The sequence below is a fragment of the Carica papaya genome, chromosome 2 (assembly GCF_054855325.1).
Source record: "Carica papaya isolate Zhongbai chromosome 2, ASM5485532v1, whole genome shotgun sequence".
NCBI lineage: Eukaryota > Viridiplantae > Streptophyta > Magnoliopsida > Brassicales > Caricaceae > Carica > Carica papaya.
This window is the reverse complement of record NC_142310.1, coordinates 36,605,805-36,624,749: the sequence shown is the minus strand read 5'-3', so window position 1 is coordinate 36,624,749 and position 18,945 is coordinate 36,605,805. Positions and strand designations below refer to the sequence as shown.

Genomic DNA, 18,945 nt, shown 5'->3' with positions numbered 1-18,945 from the left:
AGTTGACCAACCACTTCCTCTTCCATCTCCATTCAATAAATTTAAGGATTTCTTCTACAACCGGTTGAGATTCTATGAAAGATTAATTGTTTATTAACTTGTTTGTGCATTTTTTCCTTATCTATAAATCACTTATTTTCATTTACGTAATCAATCAGTTAATGAAACGTTTTGAATATATTATCATTATCTCTATCAAAATTCTATCTATCTCTATCTCAATATCTTTTTACTCTAGTTTTCTATTTCTTCCTCTTGATATGCTTATTCTATCTTTCTCAAATCGTTCTTTTTCTTCTCTCACCCTTCCTCTCTTTCTCTCAAAGAGTACATACTTTCTTAAATCAGAATCATATGCTCGGGTCATGACATAAGATTCTCAACCACATTGATGATCTTAGGAAGTTACTGAGATTCTTCAAGGGAAGATGCATTCTTCTGGATGATCTACACACACACACACACACACATCTAGTGCTTGAATTTCATTCAATGCCTTGAGTTGATTGTGTTATAAGATGACAAACAAAAGGTACCTACTACTTATTGAATCGAAGGCCGAAGAGAGGTAACCTTGGCCTCACGGAACAGTGATAGTGGGGAATAAAACAAAGCTATCAAAACCATTCCTCAATTTCCCTTTTCCTTCCCACTCTCTCCTGCGAATTTATTCCTTATGACTTGCAACTCTGGCAAGCTTAAAAACCCAATCTGGAATCTATTCTTTAAATCATAAAGGCCTCATATTGAAGGTGAATCTACAACTTATCTTTGATCGGTTTAACCATGATGCATATGATTATAAATACCAACATCAGAAATCCAGTAATAAATATACTGCAGTACTAGAAAACCATAAAACATTCTCGAGAATGGGCGTATAAACAAATAGATGCTACGGTAGCCATGGTCTATTTTGTCAGAGTCAGTATTTGGCTGTGTGATGAGGCAATGTTAAGCTAAGTTTTTGGCATGAAGTGTATATTACATGTGCAGTCAAGAAAGTTGAAACATATCTGATGGTGGGATTACTCCTTCCATAAGTTGGTGCTAGATTGTTCATAGGAGACAAAATTTCTTCAAAAATTCTTTTCCTTCTGGAAAAGTAGAGGTCAGTATAGACATTTCAATCTTTATGTATTCTTACAGTCTATGAAAATTCAGAATTTTCTCGGAAAATGTAATCCCTCCTCTCTTTTTCTCAGCTCGTCAAGTTCCATTCAAAGAATGCACTTTTGAGACGATAAAGGAAAGGAAGAGAGAGATTTTCAAATCTAATTTAGATACTTTTCTCTCTCTATGAAGCAAAACTCCTCACACCCAAATCAGTTCATCAATTATTCAAATTCAGTCTCCCTTATATCTCCTTTAAACACAAAAAAAACGAAGAGAGAAACAGAGAGGTAGAAGACAGAGGAACCTGTAAATGGCGACGTTGCACAAGTTCAAGCTGCTAGCAACGCAATGCGGCGTGGCGCAGAGCCCTACGAGAAGCCCAAGGACAAGCCCGGTGGTGCAGCTCCGCCGTCGGAAGAGTACCTTGAGGATGCTTCTGAGTCGGAGCTCCAGCCGCCGATCCTCCGCCTGCCGCGAACCTCCAAGTCAACCGAAGATACTTGTTACAGATTTGACCGAGAAGAAGAGGAGCAGCAAGGATATGGTGGGCCATAAATTGAAAGACCTGTTCGTTTCCTCGCCTTCATTCGAAGAAGAAGAAGAAGAAGAAGAGAAAGGAAAAGGAAAGAGCGGAACGTTCACAGTTGCCGCCAAGTTGAATGGAGTTGCCTCCTTCGGTGTCCGAAACGGGTTGAGTGTCGAAACGGGTTCGCCAAGGCCGAGTTGGGTCGGTTTCCGGTACCGGTTGCTGCTTAGAAGAGCATGGCGCCCCATGCTCGTTGCCATCCCCGAGTAACTGTGGAATTTAATTTTCTGACGACGATTTTTAATAAATCTTTTTCTTGATTTTATGATATTTTATTTTCCTAACTTCCTTTTTTCTTATCAAATATATATATATATATATAGAATGTCTCTAATTTCACTAGCATAGTATATTTCTATTCCACTCTTTAATGATTTACTCAGTTCAATTACTTCATTCGATCAAAAGTGCCAATCATAGCTTCTAAGAATTTAACCATCAGTGGCACCACTACAATAATTATGGGTTCCCACCACAAAAACTTGATATATATATATATATATATATATATATATATATATTATAAATCTTAAAGGGTCCTAAGTCTAACCATCAATGGCACCATGAGAATACTTTTTGGTTTCCATGCCAAAAATCAGTAGCAAAAATTGCATTCTGATCTTCTCTCAGCACCCTGAAAAACTGTGGTTGTGTGTGTGTGTGGGTGTATAGACTTGGGAAGAACATGCAACATGGATAATACTGTCAAATTAAAAGAACTGATGTGTAATTCACCAAAATTTGTGGGATCCAATATATACAATCTTAAATAAGATTGAGAGAAAATTGAACTTCATTTTTATTCATCTTCACACTTGAGGGAAAAAAAAAATGGAAAATTTGTGGGGGAACCAAGTTCAGAAATTGAAAAAATAGTCAGTGTCTGGCTGTTAGTTGCTCTTTGTTTGGCAGCGGAAGGGAAGGACTTATCTTATTCGATTGTTTTTGCCGCGTAACGTTATCTGCTTCTTCTTCCTCCCCGGTTCCCCCTAATTCTTGCAGAGGTTTGATACGCCCGCCAGGTTTGGGCTGTGCGTGGCAATGCTGCTTGGCTGATGGGAGTACTCGTACCAGGTATTTACGTATCGTCTCATAACTTGTGAACGTAATGACGGCTGATGGTGTTGTTCGTAATAGGTTAGTAGCACAGCCACGGTAAAAGCCAGGAAGACCTTCCTTTCGGATGACCTTCTTGACGCAATCAACTACTCCTGAATATTGGACCTCAGCATTCCTTACCTGCCCTTGTTCTTGAAGCCGTGAGCGTACAACCTGGTGATAATATAATTTCAACATTACAGTGAAGACAGTGAGAGTGAGGAATTAGGGGGCCTTCAAGCACAGGGTAGAGAAATGCCAGATTAATTCAACAAACCTCGTGTGGATATGTCATCACAGAGGCAACTATTTTTGCCATCGAAGAGGCAACTGCAACACGTCCGGGGCTAAGTTCATCAACAGTAGTACCATCTGAGAACTTCAACCAAATATAATGAGAAACTTATTGATGGAACAAGACAACATAAAAGATATATATATCTACATAGATTTCACATCCACGCCTTAAGCACGAAAGAAATAGATTATTAGATACAGAAATCACATTACCTTTTTTAGCCATATATGACTTGATCTTTTCATATGTTGGGAATTGAATTGCGACATGACTTATCCCAGCTAACGAGGGCAAAATGCCACTGGTCAAAATAAAGGAGGTATCAGGACCAAAATGCCACTGTTCAAAGTAATACAAATGCAGCTCACAGAAAAATGCTCCAGAAGGAGCAGAAACTGATTTTTATATTATTTTACCAGGCTAATGAATCGGTCTCATTCATGTTTGAATTCATTCTCTGGTCCTTGAAGGTCAATTCCTATAGACTGATGAATATCAAAGTTCCAATGGCTGATCAATGAGAAAGAATAAAATATACTGACCTATACAGCCCTCGCAAACCTTCCTCATATGTAATCCTCCTCAAAGCAGAAAACACACCTTTGTAGGGAACCACACCCGACCTCATTCCCTGTGTCTAAACAAATATAAAAGAAAATCCATTACCAAACAGAGTAAAAATGAAATATACTGAATGTAAATCTGATTTTCTTTTTCTGTTAGCACAATCAATACGACAATTTAAGACAGAGTATTACATCAAGCAATTTGATTTGATAAAAAAGTTTATAATCAACAAGACTAATATAAAAATCATGGTATCTACTTCATTTCACTTTTCCAATCATTTTAACGCCAGCATAAATCTAGCCAAAGGAAATTCCCCGACACTTCAATTGCAAGCAAGACACTTTTGAGAGAATTAATTCTGAGTCTTCTTATAGATATATATATATATATATCTAGCCAAAGGAAATTTCCCAACACTTCTATAGCAAGCAAGACACAATGGAGAGAATTCTCATCTTCTTATTAATTTCTGATTAACAGATTAATTGATTAAATCAACATCCCAAGACTAATGCCTGAAACCTAAGGGGGATGATACTCCACACAAAAATCTGTTGTAGACTTAGAATAACCACCACCCAACCATTCCCATTGAAGGTTTCCAGGTAGAAAGTGGCTACATAAATGAGCATCCTGCATGCTTTTGATTGCATTACTATTCATTTGCCCTTAGATCCTTAGAAGTTAACCGCTGCCAAGGGAAGCACTCATTATTTCTGGATGAATTTTAGAACTTCCAGTGAATTTAAGAGAAGGAATTCCAAGCAAACAATAGAATGACAGAATCTTTTGCAATGTGGATTTCCTCACCCTCAAGGTGCATAAGAATGTGCTGAGAAAGGCCCAACAAATCAGAACTAGTAACACATCTGCCCTTTTATTTAATAGTTCCAGAATGTTGTTATCCTAACTAATCTTCCTTCATATCCACCTTAAAGCTTAACTCACCAATTGGACTTTAGTTCACATTAACCCATTCTCAATTTCAAATTCAGGGTCAGATACACCTGCACAGTTACAACATAAAGGAGTGTTTTTCTGTTGCAACAAGAGAATGCTCCAACAACAGAGCTCACTACTGGAAACCAAAATTATGCAAGACCATGTTTTCATCCTGAAATAATATTCTAAGAAATAGGTATCAGAAAAAGATACAGTTAGTAATTAAGCATGCGATATATCTAGAGAAGTCCTGATCTCCATATTTAGGGAAAACAAATGGAAAATATGAGACAACAAATTTACTTGGAGTCTTGTCTTCACAACCCACAATGGATTAGTTGTAAGAGCTGTAGCAGCCCCTGCCCCAGCAGCAGCTATAATATTTGCACCAACTGTGAGTTGGTCATCCTCTAAAACGATGAACATGGAAAGTTAGAGAAACGATGTAACCAGTTGAATGAAGTCAATATGCTCATGGTTGACCGGCTGAGCAATGTCAAAACTTAGATGATGGAAATATGTGCTAGCTTCGGATCACAGAGAAAATAAATGCATTGAGAAGAACTAACCGGGCGAATGGAGAAGACATTTTAGCTGCCTATAAACTGTGAAGTAAACCTACAATTGAGATGCGAAAATCTTCCAGTTATCAAATTATGAACATTGCATAAAATCATAATTTTGCGTGCTTCCTAGATGACCACAGGAAGATCAATGGAAGTTCTTCTAGTCAGAGGAAAAAGATTCCAACATAGATCTGAATTCATTTCCAGCAAATATTTAAAAACAAGTACACTGCTAGATTGTTACATGGCGAACAAAAAGGTTGTTACAGAAAATCTGCATTAGGTACAGACAATGCATCTTGCATGTAGAAACCACATCCTCAAGAGAGCTTAAGAAATTTAAGAATAAAACCATAGCCACTTTTGAGGCAAAAACTGAAAAGGCACGGGGAGTTATATAACCTTTTTCATAAAAAGAAGATAGACATTTTTATGAATAGAGGAGCCAATGATGTAACCCTTAATGATATCTTATCATGTGTATTGTAAATGAAGAAAGAATGGAGTGCCAGGGAAAGTTAGAACTAAAAGACACCGGCTCGCTTTTATTTCAGCTAGCTGCTCATGTTTTGGCACATTATTAGAACTCTAAAACCTGTGCTTAAATTAAATATCTGATTATCAATAAAAGTCTAAATCTTAGGTTGAAAAGAAAAAGAAAAGAAACTCCTCAAAGTTTGAAGCTCCATTTTTCAACTTCATTTTAGGAGGAAAGTCCACAAAGGTAATACTCACTGCCCAATTTGGAAGTAGAGCTACTATTGTTGGTGAGAGTCCGCGATACATTCCTCTAAAACCTTCATTCTTTACTATATTCTGTAGGCTCGTAATTATGATACTACCTGAGCATAGACAAGAAAGAAACAAAAAGTGTTACTAATGTTGTTACAACTAGCCCAAGCCAGTTTGGGTCAGAGACAAAATTTCCTCCTTGTGAGAGCTTTAATTGTGGGTTCCACCCGCCTTGTTTACGTGCCCTTCAGGCAAAAAATAAAGGATATTCATGACAACTAACACCATCAACCTCAAACCTTAACAATTAACAAATGGATTCACAGTTCCAAATGCATTTTTGGTAGGTTTTCCACTTACCCAATCTTGCTTGCTTCATCAAAGGAAAAAAATCCGCTTTGAATTCGTGTTCAGCTCACATAGGCCTTTGTTAAATTTTTCATGGAGGCAGAGACATATAAAACATTGTCTCGCTTTCAATTATTTCAATTTTCAGAAAAATTATGAGGGGATTAAAACTTCCAACAGACATCCTTTTCCCAACAATCACATCAATAGCTAGTTCAAGTGACATTCATACAGGTCACATAGCACAGTTTCAATATAATAATCATCAACATGGTATTAAGTTATTAACGAACTACTATAGATGATTCACCAATTCAATACTGTTTATTTAGACATTACTCCCTTATCCAAAATCCTTCGCTACAGAACTGCTCAATCATGCACCCAATGAAAATAACAGACTGAAAAAGCATCAAGTGAATTGAACAGAGGCTGAACATACCTCTGCCACCTGACTGGGTCGCTTCAGGGAGGCCATTAACTTGCAATCTTGTCTTGATCACATCTAGTGGGCACACAAAGGAGGCCGCAATTGCACCTAAAACACCATATTAACCAGTAACCACACAAAGATTAGCAAAACATAATGCATTTCACCACCATAGAACCCTAGCCAAGCAACATCAATACAGCACTCCCCACAAAAAGATAAACCAGGAAATAATGCAAAGAAGTTGAACTAACCAGCGGATGCACCAGCAGCGGCGTCGCAGATTAAATCCCTTGTGCTTGGAGCATCACTACACGATTTCCCACCTCGACTCATCTTCCTCAATCAACTCTCTCAAAATTCTCAGAAACCCTATCAAGACTTGCAAATCCACAAAGAAAGATCTACCTATATATACACGCACTTCCACGCGTGTGCAAAATACTCTAATCCAACCGACGCTAACATTTGAAACGAACAGGGAGAGAGAACGGCAGAGAGACGCAATCTTGAATCTAGGACTAACTTGTTTGAAGGGTTAAGATCAAATTCATAAACCAAACCTTACTTCGATTCTTGTAATAGACTGTGTTTTCTTTGAACTGGTCAATGTCAAAAGAATTTCTCCGAAGGGGAATTGAATTTAACCTATTGCTTACTGGAGAAATTTCAGATCGCTAGCTGGAAAGTATAATAATTACAGTTCGTCGAACTTTAATCGAGACGAAAACCTAGCAAAATTCTGAACAGTAATGGCAACTCTTACACTGTTTTTTACACGCGAAAGAGTTTACAAACAGAGAATTTAATCTGGAGGAGGGATGGCTTCCGGGTTTCTGGACTGCGTATGGTTTGATTTGGATTCGAGTTGGAGGAAGGTGATGCTGTCAAATTAAGCTACATATTTTACAGAATTAAATAATTAAAAAAAAATGTAAAAGTGTGAATTTATTATTATTATAATTTAATAAATAAAATAAAAAGTCAGCCGTCACTAGCAAGGAAAAAAATAAATAGAATATTTTTTAAAAATAAAAAGTGCTTATAAAAATTCAACACTTTATTTTTTTAAATTAAAATTATATATTTACTTACCTTTTTTAAAAAAATTAATTATAATAAATGTATGGGAAGCTGAAAACTCATGATGATTTACTTACCTTTAATTTTTGTAGCATAATTGAAATTATTTAATATTATTTTATTTAAATTTAATGTTAATTTTATATTAAATAAAAATATTATGATAGTAATTAACATAATTAAAATCATAATCACTTCTCTCTTTTTTCTCTCTCCAAAAAATGTTGTTAAGTAAAATTAAAATTTTATTTTGTGATATAAATTTTACTAAAAATACAAAAATTCTTTTTAAAAAAAATATATCCGAAAAAAAAAATAAAACTCGGACCCACATATAATATTCATCGAAATCTTTAAATTATAAATCTAAAAATAAAAAAATATATATTTCAAATATCAATTAATTTTTTAAAATAAATAAAAATAAAATTTAAAAATTTCATTAAAATCGTACGTAATCATATATTTATTTAAACAAAAAATAACTTAAATACATAATTATCTGTCCTTTTAACTTGGTAGTATTATTTCACTATTAATTTTAATATAATTATAAAGAGTATATAATAATTATAAACGTATGTGTTTATGTGTGTAATACATCAATAAAAGCACTTATATTTTCATTTTCTTTATTTAAAATGTATTTATGTTATAAATTTATATAGTTTATTAATTAAATAATATTAATACGATCTTTTAATAATAACATACAATATTATACAACGTGATTTAAATTTATAATTTTTTATAACATAAATAATAAAGTGTAAATTGTTGTCAAATAAATAATTAGTAAAGTGTATTTAAATATTGATTTTAATTTGATTGTTTATTTTCATAATTTATAAATTAAAATCAACAAATAAAGGAGTTAATTTTTGTAGAGAAAAAAAAAACAAACAAACCCACCCATAACTAGGCTGGGCTTGTTAGAGTGGACGGGTTAAGGGAGCGGCTCGGCGTGTCTTGCGGGCTTAGTTTAAATTGGGCTAGGCTCGCAAATTTCTTGGTGCTAGGGCTTACGTCATATTTGTATTTTCTTTTTAATTTTTAACAAATTACTAAAATTTAATACTATTTATAAGTTAATTTTTAATATATTTTTTTTCAAATTTATAGTACTGTTTTGTTTTTATAAGGAAAAAAATTAAAATTAAAATTAATAAATTTTGTAAGTATATTATAAGTTTGACGGTAATATATTTATAATTTTTAATTTAAAGAGATAAGTAATTTAATTTATTAGTATATTAAATTATAAATATAGTTTATTTTATAATATAATATTTGCTTGATTTATGTAAAATGGTGGGCGGCTATGGTATGATGTGAAGGGTGGAAATGGAGTTCAATGCATATAAACACTACAGCTGTAAACACATTCTTTCCCATGGGACCAAATCTTCTTCTTCTTTTAAAAAAAAAAAAATCAAATTAAATCATATAAATCTAAATAAGTAATTTATTATTAAATTAATAAAAAATAATAAACGAAAGCCTACCTAATCCATCGCATAATATTTAATTACATTATGCGGTAAATACTTTCAAATCATGACAAAATTTAGAAAAAAATAAAATGACGCATGCATGATTCGATAGTTATAACCGTTTATTTATATCGACATAATTTTATATTTTTTATTTTGTCTATTATAAAACGAGAAACTACAAATATAATATTTATATGTATTAAACTCATATTTAATTCGAATGTATTAAGATCTACTTTCGTTTAACTGTATTTAATCACTATTAAATGGGTTCATAAATTAACTATTATTAAACGAATATAACTCATACTAAATTCTTCATTTATTGAAAAAATTCAATGTATATATACATATATATACATTAAATGCACATGAACTAACTATAATATAAGACATACTAATTTTAATATATGTAAGAGTCAAAATTTAAGACACTTAACAAAGTTAATGTACATAATTTTGTTCAAAAAAAATCCCAAATGCCCAAATTAAAATCCGACCATATCTTATAATTATATAATATGATTACCCACTTTTGTGTCAAATTTCAAAAATCAATAACAAAAGGAGAGAGGAATAAATTTGGTTATTGATCCAATGTACCTACTAGGCTCCCCTTTGGAATTCCCCAAATAAATTTTAGATTGGCGAGTGGCTTTAAATATATAGTACGTGTATATATATATATATACACACACACACACATATTTATATATATGTATGTATGTATCTATGTATATACATTTTTAATTCGATATCCAAGATTTGCAATAATCAATGAACCGACTTTATTTATTTATCTATTTAATAAATAAAAAACCAATTTTAATTTGTCCCTAACATTTCCAACACGTCGGCCCCTATGTTTTTTATTTTTTATTTTTCTCAAAGAGTAATTAATATAAAATTAGTGAAATTAATTAAAATTAGTGTTTTGTATAATTATTAATATAATTTTTTTGTGTACCCTTAAAAATTGTAAATTGCAATTTAAGTTTTTGTATTTTTTTTTTTACATGTATATATAACTTCGATTTGAAATAATTTTAACTAAGATAAATGAATAATTATATAGTTTAATTTAATTATTATAATATCATAAATGTAACACCCCGTTTTTTTTTTCTTAACGGTGTACGATAAAGCACCCATACAACACAATACCGAAATCCATATTATTCCAACCATGCACAAGAGATATCCACATTCCATGTTCCAAATCAATTGTACATACATCTCCACCTCTACAACACATAGTAATACAATATCAAACATTCCTAGATATTCAATATCCAGACTAAACCATCCTCTCAAACTACTTTAAATCACAAACAAAACTTGTGCCCTATGGCACTACCGACGGGGCTCCGTTACCAGCCGCTCGGATCCCAATTCCGTCCTTACTCCACCTGTGAATGATGAGAAGTGAGTTCACATAACTCAATACGATAAAAATCAAGTTGTAAGTGTAATATGCAGTGACAAGAATTTCCAGAAATGTCTATATGCATTTATCCTACCCAACCCCAAACAACTCATAACCCTCTCCCTACACTAATTATCAAGGTCCCATTCCAAGGCAATAGCACGGCCAAACAACCCCCCCCCCCCACCCAACAATCATCCACTAACTCTCGTCACCAACATCGGCGACTCATACACTCTTCCCCCATCTCCCGACCTCACGAGGCCACACACACACACACCCAACCACCTTCATTCCACGTCACCAATATCGGCGACTCACACCTATATCTCCACCTCTCGACCTAATAGGCCACGCACACACCCACACACCATTATTCCGCGTCACCAACATCGGCGACTCACACTCACTCCTCCACCTCTCGACCTAAAGAGGCCACACACACACACAAATGCCATCATCTCGCGTCACCAACATCGGCGACTCATACTCACTCCTCCATCTCTCGACCTAAAGAGGCCACACACACACACAAATACCATCGTCTCGCGTCACCAACATCGGCGACTCATACTCACTCCTCCACCTCTCGACCTAAAGAGGCCACACACACACACAAATACCATCCTCTCGCGTCACCAACATCGGCGACTCATACTCACTCCTCCATCTCTCGACCTCGTTGGGCCACGCACACACACAAACATTTCCACCTCCCGTCACCACCATCCGTGACTCATGCACCCTTCTACCCCTCTCGGCCTTGCTAGGCCACACTCACATACATATCCCCTCCCTGCTCCACCAACATCGGCAACTCAACCCGCCCCTACCAACGGCCTCCAAATCTCCCCTCCCAAACCGCATGCTCCCATCTCCCCTTATACCATGCTAGTCCCAAGCATTCTAACTTACTAACTCCTACTGACCACATTACTCCTCTTCTCCCATCCAATCCCCCTCAAATCCTGCTTCCTAGTCCCCTCTGCCGTACCTTCCAGCTCCCTTCCCTCTCCCACTGCCCCCTACCCACTACCTCCCCCATCCTCCTGCCTCCTCCCGGTTCCTATACACTTTTGCCTACCTAGGGCGATTAACCTCTCAGCTTGCACCGTTTCACGCCACATACACGCCCTCACCACCGTGCATTTCGGGGAAACACATCACCGCCTATTAACGGCTCCCTCCACATCCCCACCCACGCACACACCACCCACACACCTCTTCTGTCCTCTCGAGTTTTTATCCCACCCGCGCCCCCTAGATTGTTCTCTCACATCCTCCTCACTCTGTTCTACCCGTACCACCCCCATCCTTCCCCACGGCTCCCCCCCACACGCCCCCAACACCGCCATACTTTCCCTTCCTTCCCCGATCACCTCCGTGAGCGCGCGGGACAACCCCACGCTTACGGCCTACCTTCACTGCTCCACTCCGTCGCGCCATTGCCGACGCCGCAACCTGCAACCAAATTTCTCTACACACACACACCACACCAAACAACTCAAATTTTCACCGTACCTCCCGTTTCCATCCTCCTTCTTCCTGCCGGTCGCGTCGTCCGTCCACGGCCTCCTTCCCTCTCCCTTCTCGCTCCCCTCCGCCCCGACTCTCTCCTCTCTCCTTCTGGAACTTTCCTCTTCTTCTTCGTCTCCGCTGTCCTCCTTCCCTCCTTTTCTCTTTTTCTCTTTTTCCTTTTCTTTCTTTTTTTTTTCTTTTCTCCTCTCTTCCTCCTTCTCCCTTTTCCGACCTCCTTTTATACTCTGCCAGCCTACCCCAAAACGACATCGTTTTCCTACATCCCAAAACGACGTCGTTTTTCTTTCTTTCAAAACGACGTCATTTTTCCCCTCTCTAAAACGACGTCGTTTTTATTATTATTATTATTATTATTATTTTTCTTTCTACTTTCTAGTCCTTACAATAAATATAATATAAGTCTTTGTTTAATATCAAACTTCACTTCTCATAATTATGACCATATATTTGTTGTTATTATTATATTATATAGATTAATAAATAATGTTATTATAAAGTCTTTGTTATTTAATGTATGTATCTGTATTTAGGTAATGCAAATTTCATACAGACCACATACAACGATGAGAAAAGTGAAACCTACCCACTAGCCATTTGGCTGCTCCATGCAAATTATATACAACAATTGTTACAAATATATTATAAATCTATTGAATTTTTATTTAAATAATAATAATATTATTTTTTTATATAATATACTAAATTATATAAAATATCATACACTGAATTACAATAAAAAAAATATTATAAATTAAATTATAACAAATGTGAAACTGGGTTTTTTAAAAATAAGTAATTAGTAATGAAAATTAAATATTAAATTTATGTCGTAATAAAAAAAGTATTTATAATCAGTAGTGTAATTAAGGAGATCCTGACATGTTAACGTAATCTAACCACAGAGCTTGTTGTGGTCCTCCCATGGCTTCAGCTAACGGGACCATCGTCGTCTTCTCCAAACGGTTTGCAGTCTGCACAACAACCCTACTGCAAAATAAAAAACATAAAGCATTTACGCAGAAACACACGCACGACCTTTTTACACACTCTCTTACGCGTGCAAAAGTTTTTATTTTTCACATGATCACTAAATTTGACCTAAACGATATATATATATATATACATAATAAAAAAAGTAATAAAACAACGGTGACCTAAATTTGACTTGTATCAATATTTTATGAACAAATTTGTATTTTTAGATGAAATCTGAGGGAAAAAGAAGAAAAAAGAAAAATTTATGGGGCCTGCAAGTTTATCTCACTGTAATGCACTAATCACTGAGTGTTTTACACCGTCTTGGTTGGTACTCGTCTCCCAAGCTCCCAGCTAAAGCTGATATATCACCGCCACCTTTCTCTTCTCATCTCAGATTCCTCCAGCCAGCAGAGAATATATATGAAAAGAGGATCTTTTTTTTTTTTTTTTTTTTTTTTTTTTTTTTTTTTTCTCTCTGAAAGATAAACCATTTCCGCGATCTGTTAGGTAAACAAAAGGACAGTCTACTTAAATTTGTTTTTTTTTTTAATTTATTGCTTTTCTTCCTGATTCCATTTGCTCACACTGTAAAAGTTTTTGTCTTAGAAAATTTAGTAGAAAGAAAGCAAATTGATCGAAGAAACCGACTTTTAACAGAAACAGAATGTGGGTTGTGTACAGCTTGCGTTATAGTCAGCAACCCCACTTTCCAAATATTAAAAAGGCTATCTTTTTAAGCAACCCCAATTAGTTTTCCTGGGAAATTCTGTTTTTTTCCCAGGAAAATTGATTTTTGAGGGCAAATGTTGTGAAGCTGACCTGTGGGTTGTCTTTAAAAAATAATTGATTTTTCTTTTTTGGGTTTATTTTAATCCGGTGGTGTCTCTGGGACCTGGGTATTTTTTTAATTGAAATGGTGATTTTCTTTTTGAATCGGATTTAGATTAATGGATTCTACAGTTCATATCTTGTCAACTATACGCGTTTTTTTTTTTTTTCCGTGTTGAGTTTCGTATCTTTTTCTTCATTTGTTTATTGTTGAAGTTGGTATTTGCTTAGTGTTGCATCTTGTAACCAGATCTGCATTTGGGTTTGGAGCAAGCAAGGCAAACATTCTTGCTGGTAATTCAGATTCCTTCTCCTCGTTTGTCTTCTTGACTCTTGAGTGTTAACCTCTGTTTGTTTGCCGAGAAACTTGAGGAAAGTGCGAAATATGCAGTAGAGTTTTGCTATGTAGCTGAGTTTGTTGTCTGAAGTAAGCAACCAAGTCTTTTCTTAGTCTAGAAGTTTTTGAATCTTGTGTTTTATGATGTTTTTCTCTTGGTCTTGGTTTAGGATCCCATCAAGGAAAATTTTAGAAACTTGAATTTCTGGTCTCCTTATTTTTCCCATTTATCTCGGTTGGGATTTTCTTTTCCGGAATAATTTTGCTATTGCTTTATGGTCTGCTTCTTTCCTTTGTTAAGCTGTTCTGATTTAGCATAACCTAGTTTTAGTTTGTATTATATGTTATCAATTTTTACCTGACATGTTGTTTAACATCTGGCTGTCAATCACGACTGCAGATCAAGTTGGAAACTTCGTGATTGATTTCATAAACAGTTGACTTCAAAGTCTTTGTCTATTGGGACAGAGGAATACGGTTGGTGTGTGTTTTTATTTTTATATTTTTTTTTTTCACATTGAGAGATTGTTGATGTGGAGGAAGATGCTTGTGATTGAGTTGGATGTCATATGATTGTGAGTTGCAGAGGTATTAGGAAACAGTACTATGATCTTGAGGCCAAGGCTCTGATAGTTTCAAGGTCCGAGGCCTAAGGCTGAGTTAGTGCAGTGCTCTAGCTATGGCGTCTCGAGAAGGAAGACGTCGTCATCACAACCTTGTGCCTCTTGCTGCTTTGATAAACCAAGAAATGAGGAACGAAAAGATGGAGAAACCGGCTGTGAGATATGGGTATGCTGCTCAGTCCAGAAAGGGGGAAGATTATTTCTTGATAAAGACGGATTATCAGCGAATACCTGGAAACTCCTCATCAACATTTTCTGTCTTTGCTGTATGAATTTCTTGTCCCTAGAACTAGGGATGCTTTATTATAGTCTTATATCATCAAAATTTTAGTTCTTCACCTAGCTTAGGCATGTTTTGCTCCTTTCCAAATTGGATTTTCACTTTATCACTTCACTGAAATCTTGAATATGAAATTTGTTGGAGTTTGTATTTTAATAATTCCAATCTCCGAGTCACGATAATGAGTGTGATGATAGAAGTCAAATCTTACTCAAATTGACTGAGCCAAAATTTTCCTTTAAATCTTGACAAGCTTCTTCATCATTTTTCCTGACCTTGATATTTGAGTTTTTGTTTATGTGCCTTGAATTTTGGTTTGACTGTTTTGACTTGGTTTTGGTCATATTAAACCGGTTTGGTTTGGTTTTGTTAATCGGTTTTCTTTAGTTTGGAAAAATCATAATATTTCGGGTGTATTGGGGTTTACAAGTTAATTGGTGATGTATTCTTTTCTTTCACCATAGTGAAAATTTTTGTTTTCTGTCTTGGCCATGGACGTAGATATATTTGCCGTATCACGTAAAATCTTGAATTTTTTTTTTCTTTTACTCTTTGCTTTGTGTGGTTGTGTGCGTGATTGGGATTATTCTCTTAGCAGTTTCCTTATCTCGAGATTATGGTGGCTGTATCACTTTTTGGAAGACAGAAATATCTGAATTGCTGATTTCTTGTCTATTTTGTACATGTAGTTTGGGACTTTATTTCTCAGAACGTGAAGCAAGCAACTAATTAAATGGGTTAATCTTAAGCTTGATGTATCACTATGCATGATATATGTATTTTTCTCTTTATTCTAAGATCTTTGACGGGCACAATGGAAATGCTGCGGCAATTTTTACGAGGGAGAATTTGTTAAGTCATGTTTTGGGTGCAATTCCTCGTGGACTTGGCCGTGAGGAGTGGCTTCAAGCTTTACCTCGGGCATTAGTTGCTGGGTTTGTAAAGACTGACAAAGAGTTCCAGAGCAGAGGCATGCAATCTGACTACAAAATTTCAAACTCTATCTCTCTTGTGCCTTTGGATAAGTTAATGATCTCTAACCCAGCTCATATTGTTTCAGGAGAGACATCTGGAACCACAGCCACGTTTGTGATAGTCGATGGTTGGACTGTCACTGTGGCGTCTGTAGGAGACTCACGCTGCATTTTAGATACTCAGGGTGGCGGAATTTCCTCCCTAACTGTCGATCATAGGCTTGAAGAGAATGCGGAAGAGTGTGTGTCTATCTAAATTCTCGAAATCTTTTTTGTTTATTCCCTTTTTCTATTTCCATATGATTCGTTAGTTTACTCTGTTGTGATTGCAGGAGAGAACGTGTTACTGCAAGCGGAGGGGAAGTAGGGAGGCTTAGCATTGTCGGTGGTGCTGAGGTCAGTTGCAAATTCTCCCGATGACTTCATATAATAAACATGTCTAGCCCTTTATCTTGCTTTATCATGTAAGGTTTTTACAATATTTATTCTTTAAACTCTGCAGATAGGTCCTCTAAGGTGTTGGCCGGGAGGTTTATGCCTTTCTAGGTCAATTGGAGACATGGATGTCGGAGAGTTCATTGTACCAATACCATATGTCAAACAAGTGAAGGTATTGGGTCTTTAACTCAACTTATATCTCTTAAATAAAAGAGTTGAACCGATTTTTCTAAAAGTTTGATCTTCTGTAGAGGGACTATTTGTTATTTATACATCAATATTCTCTTTACACGCAAATCCACCAAACTAACTGCCAAGCATGGATCAAGCATATTCCGAGAAAGTGTTAAAATTTCGAGCACTAAGCTTTTGGAAAAACGTTTTGGTCTGTTATCTACAGAGCTAGTTTTATTGCAATAATGTTTCAAAGTCAATGAACTTGTGCTGGGCAGTGCATTCTAACAATCTTTATTGGTATAACAGCTATCAAATGTAGGTGGGAGGCTTATTATTGCTTCTGATGGTATCTGGGATGCTCTATCCTCAGAAGCAGCTGCAAAATCTTGCCGTGGATTGCCAGCTGAACTTGCAGCTAGACAAGTGGTGAAGGTAATAAATTTGGTTCTTATCATCTCTGATTATGATAAATGCTCGAAACGGCTTCTTCGTTGATGGGTAACTGTACAGGAAGCCTTGAGAACAAGGGGACTGAAGGATGATACGACGTGCTTAGTCGTTGACATAATCCCTCCAGAAAATTCCAGAGAGTTGTCACCGCCTCCCAAAAAGCAGAACAAATTGAGAGCTTTATTATTCCGGAGGGGGTCCCATGATTCTGCTAACAAACTATCAAAGAAGTTTTCCTCTATTGGAATTGTGGAAGAATTATTTGAAGAAGGTTCAGCAATGCTTGCTGAAAGGTTAGTACTCCCTCGCTTGAAGCTGTAAATTTTCATCTATTGGTAATGGTCGAAAAGCTTGCAAACGATGTTGATTCCTCTTTTTTCGAGTTCTCCATATTTCCAGCTTCTTTATCGTATGCATAAAGGAATTTCTATGCAGAAATTTGTCTTCTTTTCTATGTTTTACTACATTGCTTGAGGAATTTACATAATTTACAAGAGGAATCAACATCATTTATAGAGAACAACCATTAGTGTGTTGATGGGATTTAAGTAACTAAATTGAGTTTCATCTATCGGGCTATTATAATTCTGGTGAAAAAAATATTTTGTGGTAGCTACTTTTCGTCAGTTGGGAATTCGCCATAACGGGTTAGTGTCCGATTTAGTCTTTTCTATTTCAGAAAAAGTTGGAAAGTAGAACGGACATGTACTTTCATCTTGGGTAATTACGAATCAAGAAGTTAAACTTGGTGATATGGAGTTTTATACTTGGAGTTCCATTGATGATTTCTTTCCCCGGCATTACAAAACATAATCCATTTTTCAGAGACAAAGTTCTTCCGCTGCACTTTTTTTTTTTAAATGATGATCAACACTCGCATAATTTCTAACAACATACCTTGCAGACTGGGAAACGATGATTCTGCTAACCAATCAACATCCGGTCTTTTCATGTGCGCTGTATGTCAAGTTGATCTTGCTCCGAGCGAGGGCATCTCTGTTCACGCTGGTTCAATTTTCTCTACCAGCTCGAAACCCTGGCAAGGACCGTTCCTATGTGCCGAATGCAGAAACAAGAAGGACGCCATGGAAGGGAAACGCCCTAGCGGGGTTAAAGTGGCATAACTCGGTATTTTTGTTTGCTTTATTCTTTTTTGCCTCGGTTTTCATGTTTTTTTTTTTCTTCTTGTTTTATCTTTCTGTAATCTCCATTTCTGTAGGGTAGGCAATTATTTGAATCTTAATATATACCGTGATGCTACAACAAATATTGTACATGTGATACTCCCATAATAATGTAAAATGAGCCTTGGCAATTATGGGAGATTTGTCTGATACCAGAAGCATGTCAAGATTGGTCATACATATCAAAAACTACGAAAAATTTAAAGCGAACCCACCAACCCAATCATCTAGTTCATATGTAATTTCTGAACACACACACACACACACACACACACAGACAGACACATACATATATGGATTCAGTTTTAGGGTTTCACAGAGATTCCAAGAATGCTGAGAGTCCAAAAATGGAGACCGTCAAGAATTGATAGCGATAAATTTACGATATTCGATTAAGTGGGTTTTATGACTTGTGCACAAATATATTATATAATTGCTTAAGCATG

At 35.9% G+C, this 18,945-nt stretch overlaps 3 protein-coding genes and 1 long non-coding RNA gene across 9 annotated transcripts; 2 read left to right on the top strand and 2 right to left on the bottom strand.

The window, feature by feature from the left end:
- Nucleotides 1-785: 785 nt before the first annotated feature.
- On the top strand, nt 786-1,972 carry LOC110813401 (uncharacterized). The gene is made up of 2 exons (XM_022040507.2): nt 786-1,111; nt 1,206-1,972. The coding sequence occupies exon 2, from the start codon at nt 1,427-1,429 to the stop codon at nt 1,910-1,912; it is 486 nt and encodes a 161-aa protein (XP_021896199.1). The 5' UTR covers nt 786-1,111; nt 1,206-1,426; the 3' UTR covers nt 1,913-1,972.
- A 440-nt stretch (nt 1,973-2,412) lies between these two features.
- On the bottom strand, nt 2,413-7,577 carry NDT2 (NAD+ transporter 2). Of its 2 annotated transcripts, XM_022040496.2 has the most exons (9): nt 6,941-7,576; nt 6,699-6,794; nt 5,912-6,018; nt 5,180-5,228; nt 4,914-5,020; nt 3,641-3,735; nt 3,311-3,399; nt 3,078-3,172; nt 2,413-2,974 (listed from the first exon to the last, which is right to left on the bottom strand). In XM_022040496.2, exons 1-9 carry the CDS (start codon nt 7,020-7,022, stop codon nt 2,579-2,581), a joined length of 1,116 nt encoding a protein of 371 aa, XP_021896188.1. In that variant the 5' UTR covers nt 7,023-7,576; the 3' UTR covers nt 2,413-2,578. The 2 variants fall into 2 exon arrangements, with proteins under 2 accessions (XP_021896188.1, XP_021896190.1); XM_022040498.2 differs by lacking the exons at nt 4,914-5,020; nt 5,180-5,228 and having other exon boundaries at nt 6,941-7,577.
- A 2,849-nt stretch (nt 7,578-10,426) lies between these two features.
- Nucleotides 10,427-13,369, bottom strand: LOC148269022 (uncharacterized). Its single transcript, XR_015817418.1, has 2 exons — nt 13,110-13,369; nt 10,427-10,674 (listed from the first exon to the last, which is right to left on the bottom strand). It is a non-coding gene; the product is annotated as an uncharacterized LOC148269022 (long non-coding RNA).
- Nucleotides 13,370-13,696: 327 nt separating this feature from the next.
- On the top strand, nt 13,697-18,649 carry LOC110813391 (Protein phosphatase 2C family protein). Of its 5 annotated transcripts, none has more exons than XM_088214534.1 (11): nt 13,697-13,715; nt 14,287-14,330; nt 14,774-14,850; nt 14,960-15,262; nt 16,075-16,246; nt 16,337-16,490; nt 16,583-16,646; nt 16,753-16,860; nt 17,172-17,297; nt 17,376-17,608; nt 18,220-18,649. In XM_088214534.1, the coding sequence occupies exons 4-11, from the start codon at nt 15,053-15,055 to the stop codon at nt 18,437-18,439; spliced, it is 1,287 nt and encodes a 428-aa protein (XP_088070660.1). In that variant the 5' UTR covers nt 13,697-13,715; nt 14,287-14,330; nt 14,774-14,850; nt 14,960-15,052; the 3' UTR covers nt 18,440-18,649. The 5 variants fall into 5 exon arrangements, with proteins under 5 accessions (XP_088070660.1, XP_021896184.1, XP_021896186.1 ...); XM_022040492.2 differs by having other exon boundaries at nt 14,774-14,854; XM_022040494.2 differs by lacking the exon at nt 13,697-13,715 and having other exon boundaries at nt 13,743-14,463; nt 14,774-14,854.
- Nucleotides 18,650-18,945: the final 296 nt, after the last annotated feature.